Source organism: Diceros bicornis, chromosome 2 (assembly GCF_020826845.1).
Source record: "Diceros bicornis minor isolate mBicDic1 chromosome 2, mDicBic1.mat.cur, whole genome shotgun sequence".
Taxonomy (NCBI): Eukaryota; Metazoa; Chordata; class Mammalia; order Perissodactyla; family Rhinocerotidae; genus Diceros; species Diceros bicornis.
This window is the reverse complement of record NC_080741.1, coordinates 30746016-30761656: the sequence shown is the minus strand read 5'-3', so window position 1 is coordinate 30761656 and position 15641 is coordinate 30746016. Positions and strand designations below refer to the sequence as shown.

At 36.8% G+C, this 15641-nt stretch overlaps 1 protein-coding gene across 2 annotated transcripts in view; it reads left to right on the top strand.

Annotated features, from left to right (window-relative positions):
* The window catches only part of NGLY1 (N-glycanase 1), a 50486-nt gene extending 40677 nt beyond the window's left edge, over positions 1–9809 (top strand). Inside the window, exons 10-12 of one of the 2 annotated variants that reach the window (XM_058553953.1) lie at positions 1369–1554; positions 8573–8750; positions 9099–9809. In XM_058553953.1, coding sequence (XP_058409936.1) covers positions 1369–1554; positions 8573–8750; positions 9099–9274 — 540 coding nt within the window. In that variant the 3' untranslated portion in view covers positions 9275–9809. The remainder of the gene's footprint in view (positions 1–1368; positions 1555–8572; positions 8751–9098) is intronic. The other variant, XM_058553962.1, reaches the window with a different exon arrangement.
* Positions 9810–15641: the final 5832 nt, after the last annotated feature.

Below are 15641 nucleotides of genomic sequence, written 5' to 3'. Positions count from 1 at the left end.
ATTTTGGTTGTCACCAGTGGCATCTAGTGGGCAGAGGCCTGGGATGCTGCTAAACAACCTGCAATGCACAGGGCAGCCCCCACCATGCAGAATTATCTGACCCAAAATGCTACTATGCCCATGTCTAAGGGAGAGGGGCCATTGTGTCAGTAGCACATAAAGATGCAGGATAAGTATATCATCTTTCTCAAACCTTAGATTCACTCAATGATTTCAGGGGACTATTTTACATTAAAACAAACATGGATTTATTTTGGACTAGAACACAAAATTTGCTGGAATTTTAAGGTAAAATATGAGCTTTTGTAGTAATTTCACACATGCAGAAGATTGTTTCAAGCTGTACATCCCAGGCACTCTCCTAGTTTGGGGTGTCAGGAAAGGACACTTTGATGAAATGACTTCAGGTTGAGGCCTTAAGGATGGGAAAGAATCGGGTATATGGAGAGTAGAAAGAGTAGCCTTCCAGACAGGGAACAGCATGTGTCAAGGCCCTGAGGCAAGAATGAGCTGGGCCTTTTTGAGGAACTAAAAGAAAAGTAGCATGATGAGAGCATAGAGACAAAAGGGAAGAGTAATGTGAGATCTGGTTGGAGAAGTAGGCAAGGGACAGATCATATAGGGCCCTCTTAGCCTTGGTAAAGGTTTGCAGTTTAAGTACAGTGGGAAGTCAGTGGAGTGAGTTAAGTAGGAAAGTGATGTATCCCAATTCACATTTTTTAAAAATCACTTTCATTACTATGTGGAGTATGGATAGGCAAGGTATGAGTTGAAAGCTAGGAGTCAGGTTTAGGAGACGATTGCAGTAGTCCAATTAGGAGATGGTGCTGGTGGTGGAAATGAAGAAAAATATATGAATTCAGGTTGAACACAAAATCACAGAAATTTCAGTCAGATCTATAGTTCATACTTCTTGTTTTCTGTCTAGTAATGTTTGGTGCTGTATTAGCATCGTACTGATCATACTATAAAACATTTTTTGGGGGCCGGCCTGGTGGTGTAGCGGTTAAGCGTGCGCGCTCCACTACGACAGCCCGAGGGTTCGCAGGTTCGGATCCCGAGCACGCACCGATGCACCGCCTTCCAAGCCATGCTGTGGCAGCGTCCCGTGTAAAGTAGAGGAAGATGGGCACGGATGTTAGCCCAGGGCCAATCTTCCTCAGCAAACAAAAAGAGGAGGATTGGCATCGGATGTTAGCTCAGGGCTGATCTTCCCTAGGAACAAAAAAATATTTTTTTGAATTTTCCAGTGGCACCAATTTTTCATTTTTAAGTTGAAGGAATGTCTTACCACTGTACATAGCAGTTCCTCTTTGTTTATATATGTATTTTTTTTCCTTGAAAAACTAATTCTGCTTTCTTTTTAAGAGAAAAGAAACCCTGTTCATCCCCTCTGAAAATGAGAAGATTTCTAAAGAGCTCCACCTTTGTTATAATATTGTGAAAGATCATTATGTCCGAGTTTCAGATAATAATCAAACCATTTCTGGATGGGAGAATGGTGTGTGGAAAATGGAATCCATATTCAGAAAAGTTGAAACAGACTGGAACATGGTAACTTAATGCATGAAACTGTTTAAAACCTTTGCCATTGTTTAAACAAATATAAATTGGCTTCATTTTTCAGTTGTGAAATAATGTGAAAACTAATATATCAAAATTACTTTTAGTAATCCTTAAACCTGTAACAGAAAATCCTGCTCCCAAAGTTTAATCAAAAGTCCATTAGAAGTTCATGTGTTTATTTCAAGGAAGTATCCATTTTCATCAAAGAGGCTGAATTTAATTCTTTCAGGGAAAAATAATCAAGTGTATGACCAACCCATGTGACTAGTTTTTGCATGAATATGTAAAGTATATTGTTATTTAATTCCTTCACAAATATGTATCGATTGCCTACTAAATGCAGGCTCTTGAGGAGTGTAACAGATTTAGTCTGAAGTCCCAAGAGCTAACCATCTAACATGCTTTCATTTCATAAGAATGTGGATGATTGAGCAGTGATGTTGATTATTTCTTCTCTGTGTCCTAAACAGTAAAGAAGGAAATGAATGCTAGGACTATAGTAGTTCACTTGTACCAGCTTGCGTGTTGTTATTGCATGTTATCTGTAACAAGCAAGAGGCTTGTCTTTTAAACTGCCCTAGCCCTTAGACACACACCAGAAATAAACTCACAGCTATTCACATGACCTCAATGGATCTAACCATACTATTGATAGATTTTCTTAGGAGTTAATGAATTTGTGGGGAGCTTTTAAAGTTAACTTGCGAAGATGTTTGAGAAGAGAAGTTGTTCGCTTGTAAGATACATTGGATAGATTAAAAAAGTGAGTCACAGATTAACAGCTGCTAGTGTTTATGAGCATCTACTATAGCCTTATCACTATACTAGGCATCAATCAAAGTACAAAAGACATACAGCGATATGATCTCTGCTTTCTTTTTTTTCCCCAATCAGAATTTCTTGTTCTGAACTTATCTTGGCACTTATCTTGGTGATCTTTTTGTATTAAATCAAGAATAACGTCCACGATTATTAAAGTTGTAGATTTAGGAATTTTCTTCTTTAATTAAAGAAAGGTATTAAAAAAAACCCAAGATAAAATTTTAAGATGTATCTATAATTGTTTATGTAGTTGATAAGAGAGGATGAATTTCTTCTGGAAAGTTTGTCCTTACCCTAAAAATTCCTCTGAACAGAAAGCAGGATAAGATAGACATGTTTTTTTCCCAAGGACTAGTCTATACTTGCTAAACTGAAGAAAATGTATACTTTTCTTCCTAACCAGCAGTGTTAATGGAGAAAGTAATGATGGAGAAAATAATGATGTGCTGCGAAGATGTGATGTGCTGAAAAGCAGGTCTACACAATGGCACATTTCTTCTTTGTCTTAGTCACTCATTTGTTCATCAGCAAACATTTACTGAGTGCCTCTTGTGCCAGGCATTGTTCTCAGCTACATGGATTAAAAAATGAAGACACAGTTTCTGCCCTCGCAATCTAACAGGGGAAACGAAAGCATAAACAGCCATCTTAACCACAATGCAGAGTGCTATAATAAGAATATAAACACATTGCTATGGAAACACTGAGGAGGGAGTAATTAGCTCTGGCTGTGGGAGTTGGGCAAAGCTCTACAGAGCAGGCGACATTTGAGCTGGACGCTGAAGGATGAGTAGGTGTTCATAAGGCAAGGGAGCAGCAAGGAAAAAGCATGAAGAACATGGCATGTTTTGAGATCTCTAAATAGAACATTGTGGCCAGAGAGGGTGTATTGCATGAGAAAGATTTAAATAATGTAAATGAGATGTGAAGGCCATTAAATAAAAACAGGTCCCTACTCAAGCGACGTTTGCCTTAATATACTTTTACGAAGGGCACCATTTTTCAAAAGTTGAATGAATCCGTTTCCAGTTACAATATTTAGTACCAAATGAATAAAAATACTAGAATCTTAACTACGCTTGTGGAGACTAATAACTCAGAAGTAACATGTTACCATTAAAACTTGAATTTTCCACCTAAATCAGTATTTTTAGTTCTGTAGTACTAGCATGTCGCCGCTTTCTAAATAATAGAAGCTTATTTCCCATCACACTTTGCTTCAGTAATCTCCAACCTGGAATCATGACAGATCATACGCAGCCTGCCGTCAGATATTTAGAACAGAGTCTTAACCCTCTCAAAGAGGTAGCCTCCCAGGAGCACGGAGACTTGCTAAACTTTACTACTTGGCAAATAGATTGTTCAGGGATGTCTGGATTGAAAGGAATGTGAAAAGCTAAATCAAGAAGGCCAGTATACTTTTTAGGATGCAAGTGATAACACCTTGATAAAAGTGATGTTAATAGGTTCCTAACTAGTCTCCCTGCATCTGCCGTGGTCCCTTCAAAGATGTTCTGCATGCTATAGCCAGGAAAACATTTTCAAAACCCCAGTCATCGCTGACTGCTCTTAGGGTAAGAAATAGATCAAATCTCTTCCAAGTCAGGCGCCTGTCACCTTCTCTGGCCTTGTCTTGCACCATGCTACCCGCCTTGCTCTCTGCATTGCAGCTACACTGCCCTTCTACCCTCTCCACACAACCTCCTTGACTTTCTTTTTTGTTAGATTAACTTATCGTTAGAACTTGGCTTAAGCCTCACTCCCTCCAGTCCCAGTTAACTGGATCCATTTTCCCCGTTATTGACTCATTGCACCACGTACCTCTCCTTCATGGCATTTATTCAACAAATATGTGTGAGAATAGATTATTTGTCTCTCTCCTACTAGACTGTAAACATTCCCTGGCTGAGACCTTGTCTTGTTCTACCCACTTTTGTACTCTCAGTATTCATATATCTAGCATAGTACATGATACACAATAAATGTTTAGTAAAGATTGGTGAATGTAAGAGAGAATGAGTGAGTGTACATGGCATGAATTCTCCACTCCCCTAGGGGTATGTAGAGCACCATAGATACTCTGTCTTCATTGAGACTGTGTCCCTTGGATGTTCTTAAATACTTTTCATTTTTGAGTACTTTTATTATTCTCTTTGGCGCTAGAGTCGTTTTAGCACTTTTTGGTACATGGTATTATGTAAAGAATTGATTCATTTAGTCATTCGGTAAACATGCACATTGTCAGACATTGTGCTTGGTACTTAGGATGTAATGGTAAATTAAGAGACAAGCCTCAAGGTGAGCTAGACTAGTTTAAGAAAAAAAACACATGGACCAACTGTTCAGATTAATGAGGTTAAGTGCTAGAATCTGTATATGATGCAAAGGGAGAGAGGACAGAAGGAAGCACCACTGTCCCTTCTTGAGTCAGAGCAGGCCTTGCAGAAGAAAAAATATCTAAGCAGGCTTTTGAAGGAGGAGGCAGAGGGAGAGTTTCTCAGTGTAGGGACAGAATGTGGAAGGGAAGGGTGTTTGGGGCATGAGAAATAGCATGTGCAAAAGCACTGAGGTGAGAAACATCTGATATATTCAGGAAAGAGTAAGTAGTAGGGACTATTAGGGACGAGAATAGTGGGAAATAAGACTAGAAAGGTAAACAGTTGTCAGGTCCCAGGGACTTGGATTACCTTGCAATTACGTAATAGGAAACCATGCAAGAGTTCAGGCAAGAGAAGGACAAGATCACACTAGTGATCCAGTGGTAATTCCAGAGGCTGCAAATGGAATAAATCAGAAGCATAGTATACAAAGATTTAAATACAGTGGGAACTGACAGTGATTTCTGTTTGTTCTCAGTGATAAAACGGAATAACCAAAAATAAGATTCATGAGCAATACTGGTTTACCAGGATTGAATTAAAATCTCTTGAAATACAATTGCTCTGCTGAATATCTGTAGGAATGACTGACTTCCGGGTATCTGCTGTATGGTGAACTTTATGAGAGTTAATCTTAGCAGTCTAAGCAGAAGAGTAATTTTCAAAGCATACTAAAGAACAGTTTCAAACAGTGCAGTCCAAACTGAACTAGGAAACCACAGCAGCAGGCATACCAGCCTGGCATGTAGCGATCAGAAAATCTTTAAGTGAAGATCTTTTGTAGAATGTGAAATACATAAAGACGCTGACATGCTAATTGTTCTCAGTCTTGAAAATAGCAGTGACAGCCACAACCCAAAGGACAACAGCCACAACCCAAAGGACAAGTTTCGTGTGTGTACATTGTGAGTGGTGTGACTTTGACCTTAAGCCATAGACACACTGGTCTTGTTCCCACCCACGGCTTCTGATATGCCTGTATGTCCTTATGGAGGCCAAAGGGGATAAGGGTGGATCATGGTGGGGAAAGGGAGTGTGCATAGATTTCAGTCTGTAGAAGAAAAACTCCGTGACTTCTGATTTTACTACCATTACTGCTAAAGTAGAGTAGCAACACTCATCTCTTAGTAGTCCCACAAATTGCAAAATCAAGCATGTAGAACTGCACACAATAAATGACACCTATGAATTAAAAAAGCCAACAGACAAAAATTTGTGTAAAATAACTCAGAAAGTTAGGAACAATCAACAGTTACAAAAATGCTTTTTTCTTTTTCATCTAGACCAAACGATTGAATATTTGAGAAGTTATAAAGTTTTTTTTTTCTCCTGAATAAATTATAATTACTGGTTCTGTTGGTATTACACATGCGAGGACCACAACTGGAGGTTTAAATAAATCCTATTATTTTGGTACATTTAAGATTACCAAACTGGATATACGTATTCTTGGTAACTTCCTACCACCTCTAAAAATGCTGAGTTAAAATAAGTCAGTTAAAATGCTACAGACAGAATATATTTGAACAAGATGACACGAATTTTCAATATAAATATGGTCTGTTTTATTTCCATACACTGTTTCTTTAGACTAAGAGACCTTTTATTTGTTCACAATATGTTTGTTTAAGCATTTAAGAATTCAATGATGAATTCCATCCTATCCTTTAACTTTTTAGAGTCTTAAAAGGTGATGTCTTTAGGACTGAAAAATATAAATCTTAGAACAAGCAATTCTGTCAAATGGGTTCAACAGCTATTATAAATCTTCTGTAATTATTAAAACCACAGTTCTGTTCTGGACCCCCAAGGTTTAATTAAGGCAGTTCTTGGGGTAAGCTAGAAATTTGAAGTTAACCTCACTTCAGCCTATCATATTTTATACCCACACTTTTGCAGGGACCTTTGAAACTACTGAGCTCTGAAAATACTCAAGACATAGAAGTATATATGGAGACATAAATTTGAATGCATTTATTTCTGTCATAAGATTACTTTCCCCCAGTCCTTTAGTTGTTTCCAACCACCTTTCTTCCAGTAACCCCTCTGTTTGGCTCATCTTTTCCAGATAATCCCCTTTACTAGCCACACCTTCTAAGGAGTAATTAAATTATGGATAATCCTACATGGCCAGTAGTTTAAGATAGGTGAAACTAACAACTCCCAGGGAGCATTGGTGCGATCCTGAGCCCCAGTGTCTCCTTACAAACAGCTATGAGAGGAGCGTGTGGTAGGAACACGAGAGCGTCAGAGGATGTTATAGTGAGGTTGCCCTAAACTTGAGTGGAGCAGTCGACAGTTCCATATGTCTAGTTCCATTTGTCATCCAGAACAATAGTTGATTATAAATATCTAGTCTAAGGAGTTCAAATCATTTTCCTTGGAGAGTGATTGTTTAGTTGTTTTATAATCTCTACCTCACTGATTCTAAAAACTTTCAAATTAAATTAACTGACATATTTAACCTAGAAGAAAAATAGCTATAGGTTACCAAATAGAATAGAATATCAATAGAATGCTAGCAGTGATTGATTTTTTTACTTGATGACTAAAGACTAGACTAGTACATGGAGTAGGACATTTCCGTGGCACGTGTGTTTTGTGTGGTACTCCAACTATTTTCCCCTGAGAAGTAGATTAGATGTTTCTAAAAGAATATGTGTATGCAGATTTTTAATACTTAAATACTATTTATTAAACCCTCCTATGAATCTGGAACCTGTGTCCCAGAGAGCTTATAATTTGGTGAAGTTAAATCATACAAGTACACCTGAAATAAAATAGTTACATTGGGGTAAGGGAGTATTGGCAATTCATGTGGGATGAAATTCTGGAGGACCGTGAAAGCTAAGAGTTTGGATTTAATGCAAGAGCCAGGTACCTGCTCTACATTTTAGACCAGGCACATGCTATGAAGGAAGTAGGATTTTGAAAACATTAATTAGGCAGTTCCAGAAAGATGAGCATAAAGTCATGACTATAGTGGTAAGTGCAGTATAAATGAAGAAAGGGATTTTTTCAAGACTTATTTCAAAGAAATGTCTGGGTTTTTGGGGGAGTTGGGACATCAGGGATAAATGATTTAAGAGTCAGATTATTAGCGGTTTGAGCCTAGGTGAAGGGAGTTACCTGTGCAAGACCGAGGCTGTGGATGTCAGTTTTCATTTAACATCTTGAAGAGTGTATGAAACTATGAGAGGAGATGAGCTGTAAGCAGCCAGTAAACTTGATGTCTTAAATAGTATGGCTTTAAGTGGTAAGGTGCATTGAGGAAGGCATGGGGAGCGTACTATTTAGAGAGTCAAGAGTGGAATTACCTTGTAAACCATTACTTAGCAGTGACTGAGGTATTTCCTTGATTTAGAGTATATGGTCCGTCTCATTCTAGGAAAGCTTATCTGAAAATCCAGACTTAGAAAAGAAGATACATTAAGGAATAATTGCATTTAAAAGGATTTTTCATTGTCAGCAGGATTCATCATAAAGTTCATTTTAAATAACTGGACTTACTAATTTAAAAGAGAATATGATTTACCAAAATTTGGTTAGCATGCAGCCCGTTAGGGCTATACTTATTGAGGCACCTGTGTTCAAATAATATGTTTCTTCCAGAGCAAAAGATACTATAGGGAAAATTGGCTAATAAAATGAAAAAATGTTAGCAGTAAAAATCTTTTCAGTGGGGAAAAATTAGGTTTTTAATATTCGTTTGTACATAGTACCCTGTGACAAGAAGACTTCGACCATATGTCTTCTATACCACTTCATTATTTCTAACAATTCCTTTTTCCCCTCCTCCTCTGTAGGTGTATTTAGCCCGACAGGAAGGATCATCTTACGCTTATATTTCCTGGAAGTTTGAGTGTGGGTCAGTTGGCCTAAAAGTAGATGGCATTTCCATTAGAACAAGTAGTCAAACCTTTCAGACTGGAACAATACAGTGGAAATTGCGATCTGATACAGCAGAAGTAGAACTGACAGGCGGTAAGCATTTGACTGAAGAATTAATCATCAAGTTTGTATTTAACACTCTGAAGAATAATCGTATTTATTTGAGATGTAGTTCTGAATTTTTCATACCTGAGAGTTATTCATTCATTGCACTAAAAAAAAATTTAAAAATTAAAACCTGTATAACTTCATTGTAATAGAAGGGCTTATGTTTTTTATTGTGAAACACAAATGGCAGGAGAAAAATCATTTCTTTGTTTCAAAGGACACATTTCCTTGATTTTTACCTGCAAGTCAGGTATATAAAATGCATTCCAAAGCTATCTCTTGATGTTCTTTAAGTTACCAAAAGCAAAGTGTTAATTTTTTTTTCTTCAACAGATAAAACTCTTCGCTCCTATCATGATTTTTCTGGTGCCAGTGAAGTTATTTTGGAAGCAGAATTAAGCAAAGGAGATGGTGTTCTTGCTTGGCAACACACACAGCTTTTTAGACAAAGCTTAAATGACCATGAAGAAAATTGTTTGGAGATAATTATAAAATTCAGTGACCTTTGAGAACCTAAACATTATGGAAAAGCTGGCAATAATCAAGGACTTAACCATGTTCTAAAGTAGTCTTTTGGTTCAGTGCATGCTTAGTTGGCAATTTACTGCCCTCTGCTAGCATATTTCTTTTGCTGGCTATCCATCATGTAATCCTCATGAAAATATATCTTTATACTATGGACCATAATGAAACGTGGAATTAAAAGCTCCCTTCCATATGTGACTATAATTTGGAGTAAAGTCTTATTGACCCAATATGCGATTTTTAATCTAAAAACTGTAAGTATAGTTTTAAAAGTAAAATGAAGGTATTCATGATTAAGTGCTATTCATCGTTATGGTAAAATCTTACGCTAATAATAGTAATTTGACATTTTCTGATCAGCCATTAATTTCTTCGTAAGTAATTGAATTAGATTTCCTAAGATTTTTAATTTTTAATAAATGTGGAAGTGTAGTATCTCATAAGTTATAATGCATGAAAATTTTTATGATTGTAAATACATAGGCATTTAAGAAATAAAATGAATTATTTTGCCTTACATCTTTTTAGTGGTTACTTAGGCTAAATAAAAATCTGTAATAAGTATCCTAAACATTGAAACCCGCATGAATAGACAAGAGTTATGAAAACATTTAACACTGACTGCATAAATTCAAAGATACATTATGAATCCATAATATGTGGATGCTTCAGAAAATGTTTTATTTTTGAGTTTACTTTTGAGTATTTTTATCTACCTCATTGAATAAAATATTCTTGACTTTGAAACTATGTAACTATATATTATATAGTATTTATATGCTATATTAACAGGTTTTTTGTGTATGTTCCATATAACCTCTCCAATTAAATTTGGTGAACGTTTATTAGGTGTTTGTGTACAGAAGCATTGTGGTAGCACTGTGAAGGAGGCTATGGTGAAAAAGACACAGCCCCTGTCCTCTAAATGCTTTTGTGATAACCTGTAAAGTGAGTTTTCAACTCCTCATACAAGAAAAGTACATTCTCAGAGATTCTCACCCTGTGCAAGTCAGTAGAACATTTACATGCATTATAAAATATGTACTAAAATCCTGAAACAAAGGTCTTATATTTGCTTTTTAATTGTAGTCAAACTCTGTTGAGGATCACTTTCTTGCTAAAAAGTTAGATTTCAAAAAAAGTAGTTTGTGCATATAAAGTATTAATATGTCTTGAATATTAGAAAGTTTTCTGGAATTCTGAGATTCTTGAGTTAATCATAGCATTGTATAGTGGCCAAATACATAAAATTGGAGAGACTTGACTCTTACCTGTCTTGAGGTATTTGGTATTGGCACAGTGAGTATTTTGATGATCAAGTGGCCCAACCTTCTTAACCTCCATGAGAAAATCTGGAGATCTACAAGCAGCTTTATAAAGATGGTAATAAAAATGTGGGAACTCAATTGGATGTACTTTATCTGTGAAAAGGATACATTCTAATTTTTACTTTAAGCGGAAAAATGATTAGAATTGAAATATCCATGTTTTTATAGAGTTGAACTGTTGAAGAAAAAAGATAGTTTCACACTTTTCTTAAATGTATTCCATGAGAGTTTCAACCCCAAGGGTACCCAATGGATGTTATTAGATATTTTATTATACAGAAAAGTTTGAAAATAGTACAGAAGGTATGAGACAAAACAATTCTCAATAATGTGTACAGCTAAGGGACAGTAAACCGATAAGACACAAGTAACTTAGGCAAAGAAGGGCAGATAGTGCAGACTCCCTTGGTAAACTGGCACTAATATTAGGATACGCTTTATATAGTAAACATTTAGGATCTTGTCGTTTAGAATCACATAGTCGGTTGTAACTAAAGAGTGATGCAAAAGCCCTGAGGGAATAACTGCACCCAGTTCTTCAAACATGCTCTGATTGATTAGCGTCCTACTGCCATGGCTCATTGTTTGAAAAGGATTTATACCTTGGTTTCAGGTTAGATCCCATCATGATGCATTTTACACAGTCTGCTTTTTGTTGCAGTGTTTTTGTAAAGTAAGTCTTTTGCTGGAAATCGCATTCTTAAGATGAACAAGAAGTTAATCTGATGCTTTGATCAATTTACAAGCAAAAGTGCCTCAGATGAAGGAAGTGCTAGAGAATACTTTATCATGGACTTTTCGGGTAGGAAGGGTTGTTAGAGATCATTTAACCCAGACTCTTCACTTTTCGCGGAGGAAACCTGAACTCAGAGACATAAAATGATCTATCCAAACATTGATGGATTAGTGACATAGGCAAGATTCACTTATATATCTCAGTCTTTTTTCTACCAAGTTGTAGGGTTACAGAATTATAGACCTGTCTGTGGGTTGCTGTTTTAGTAGGTGTTTCATGAATATAGATACTTGGATGGGAATGTTCACATCGAGGAGGTATTAAAATTGATATTAGAACCAGTGATTTTTCTAACTAAGGTTAAGCTTTTCTGGAGAATAAATTTATTGTAATTTGATGATAGATTACTCTAGATATGGTGTATGCTTTGGTATTTGTGTAATAATTTTTTTAAGATTTTTTTTCCTCTACAACACAATAAATTGTGTTTTGATTTTATAGTCCAAATGAATACACTCTTATAAGCTCATTGCTCTGATCCAGGTGCTACTTCTTCCTTAAATACTTTTGAGGGAAGAATAAGACGAAACCAATACAAGTCATGATTGGGTTTATTCCACTTAGCATGTATCCAGTCACATCATTTATATTGACCAAAACAGTGCTTTATCTCTGATAAGAGATTTAAAATGGACCTAAACTAAAAATGGCCACATTTGAGTGTCTAATAAGTGCCAGTGACTTTAGTGTCTCATTTGATCCTAGCGGCATTGCATAGTAGGTAGTGTATCTTATCCCCATTTTATAGATGACGAAACTGAGAGGCTGAGAGCCATTATTTTTTTTTTTATTGATGTCTTAATGGTTTATAACACTGTGAAATTTTGGTTGTACGTTATTTTTTGCCAATCACCATATACATGTCTCCCTTCACCCCTTGTGCCCACCCCTCAACCCCCTTGCCCCTAGTAACCACTATACAGTTTTCTCTGTGTGTTGGTTTATATTCCACATATGAGTGAGATGATGCAGTGTTTCTCTTTCTCTCTCTGGCTTATTTCACTTAACATAATAGCCTCCAGGTCCATCCATGTTGTTGCAAATGGGACAATTTTGTCTTTTTTATGGCTGAGTAGTATTCCATTGTATATATATACCACATCTTCTTTATCCAATCATCAGTCGAGGGACACTTGGGTTGCTTCTACTTCTTGAGAGCCAGTATTTTAATACTTTTGTGTCTAATAGCCATTTCCTATTCATTTCAGAACCACAATTGAAAACAGAAGTGGAGACCTTGCTCTCTTCTCTTAATTTTCTAAAGACTTGCCCTGAGATCACAAAACTGTAGCAGCAACTCAAAATCCATAAGTAAGCCAAAAAGGGCCTCTGAAGAGCTAAAATAATTATCATCAAGTCTAACCACTAAAGCTCATATTCTTTACTGTAAGAGGGCATTTTGGGTTGTCACTTAAAGTCTGTTACTTACTGATTTTAAATGTTTAAATTATTAAAGCCATTTTTGTTAAAAATTCAAACAAAACAATATTATAATGTAAAAGTGCTGCCTCTGCTGCCCACACTCCACCGTTTTCAGAAGTAACTGCCAAAATGTTTACATGTGTCTTTCCAGAGCTTTCCTCTAGATGTTCATATTCATACATGTACACACACACACAAAATCAGTTTTCATGTATTTGGTTTTTTTGTTTTTATGTAAATGGAAGTGTATTTTCTTTCTGTTTGTTTTCTTAACAATACGTCTTAGAAATCTTTCCGTGGTCAGTCAGATCTGGCACATTCTTTTTAACTGCTCCACGGTATTCCTTAATTTATTTTTCCATTATTCCCTTATTTACAAATGTTTAGATTTTCCTCTCTTTTTTTGTTATTGCAAACACTACTGCAGTGAACATCCTTATACGTATTTCAGCTAGAATATATGCAAAGATATGTATATTTTAAATCTTACTATCTACTGTCAAGTCGCCCTCTAACTGAGATTTACACACCTAGCAATAGTGTATCAGAGCACCCATTTCCTCCCATTCTTGCCAAAACTAAATATTCCAATTGTGGTAGCCAGCCTCCAATGATCCTCCTGGCTTTCATGTCTTTGTGTTTTCCCTTCCACACTAAATTAGAGCTGGTCTGTGTGTCCAATAGAATATGGTGAAAGTGACCATCTGGTATTTCTGAGGCTTGGTCCTAAAAAGCCTTGTTCTCTTGGACTGCTTCCTCTGGAGGAAGTCAGTTGCATGCCATGTGGCCTCCCAAGGTCTGTGGAGAGGAACTGAGGGCTCCCTCCAACCTCCAGCACCAACTTGCCAGCCATACAAGTGGATCCTCCAGCCCCAGTCAAGCCTTCAATGACTGTAGCTTCATGAGAATGAGATGCCCCAAGTTGGAACTGCCCAGCCAAACCACTGCTGAATTTCTAATGCACAGAAACCATGAAACATAATGATTTGTTTAAAGACACAGAGTCATTTTCTTATACAGCATTAGGTTACTGTTATGGGCTAAATCTTTGTGTCTCTCCAAAATTTGTATGTTGAAACCCTCACCCCCAATGTGATGGTATTAGGAGGTGGGGCCTCTGGGGGAAAATTAGGTCCTGAAGGTAGAGCCCTCATGAATGGAATTAGTGCCCTTATAAGAAGAGACATGAGAGATCTTGCTTCCCCTTTCTCTCTGCTTTCCACCATGTGCAAATACAACAAGAGAAAGGCCATCACCAAGAACCCAACCATGCTGCCACCCTGGTATCAGACTTTCAGCTTCCACCACTGTGAGAAATAAACGTTGTTAAGCCCCCCAGTCTATGGTAATTTGTTATTGCAGCCTCAACTAAGATAATTACTAAAACAGCCATGTTATTTTTGCCAATCTGATGGGTGAAAAATACCTGGTTTTAACTTACATTTCCTTGATTACTTGTGAGATTAAATAATTTTTCATATGTTCATTAGCCATTTTTCTTAATTTTCTGTATATATTTGCCTATTGGCTGGGTTCTTTGTTTTGATAATTATTTTTAATATCCAGCTTCTTATGATTGGTTTTCTTTATATCAGCTTGTGCTTGTTTAATGATTTTAATATTCTCTCTCTAAGATTACTAATTAGAATGTTTCTAGAGGTCTCTTTTGTTAGAGAATTATCTCTATTCTGGATCATATCACATCGTTCATCTTGGTTTCTCTTTCATGTTGTTGGTTTTCCTTAAATGTTTGATTGGCTATGTTTATGATTAAGGACTTAGTTGACAATAACAGGTAGCTGGCCTGGGTTTTCTCACTTATTGTGTAGGGTCTTTCTTCACCAGGCCCCTCCCTTGGTTGGGAGGGGTGACTGCAGATCAGGGTAAGTGGTGGGTGTGGCAGGCCTACAGTGAGCTTCGCCATAGGGTGCCTGAGCATCAAGCAGGCAGACATGCTGGAGACACCCCATCCCTTCCTGCTCAGTGTTCATTTAGATTCATTTGCTTCAGGGATTTTCTTTTTCCCTCTATGATCTAATTTTATTTTTTTCTTAGATAAAACATTTACATAATTCCAAAGTCAAAACTGTATAATAAGGTGGAGGCACAGAAGTCTTGCTTCCATCCCTCTTCTCTCTCACTTCCCTATTCTCTTCTCCCACCCACCCCACCCTCATGGATAAGCATAATTATTAGTTTGGTTTATTCTAGTTTTTCTTTTTGAAAATATAAGCAAAAAACACTTCTCCTCCTTTACATCACAATAGACACTATACTAACCTTCAGACACTATTTTGCATCTTGCCTTTTTTTACTTAATGGATCATGCAGATCACTCTATATCAGTGTTTTAAGAGTTTCCTCATCCTTTTTACAGGTGCATAATATTCCTTTGAGTTCACAATGGTTCATATTTTGGGCTGTCTCTAGTCTTTTTCAACCAACAGTTTAAAATTATGTTAGTAGATTTAACATAAAATCTGGATTTAAGCTTATACTGAAAAATTGGATGATGTGACAGCACTGTGTCTGTCCATAATGGCAGCAGTTGACTGAGCCTGATTAATAGCTGTGCTTACTTTAAGACAGGACCTGTGTTGTGCAGTATAGGAGTTGTGAGGGCCATAATCCCCATACCCCGTGTCCCCAGCTCTAGTGCTGAAGCCTAGTGTCAGTCACCATTTACTGTAATACTTGCACTGCTGTTCTTAGAGAAATATTCCTCTGTTCTCATGTCTACCAAGATTATAAAATCAAAGACTAAATGGGTTGGATGATTTTATTTATTAATTCATTTTTATCTGT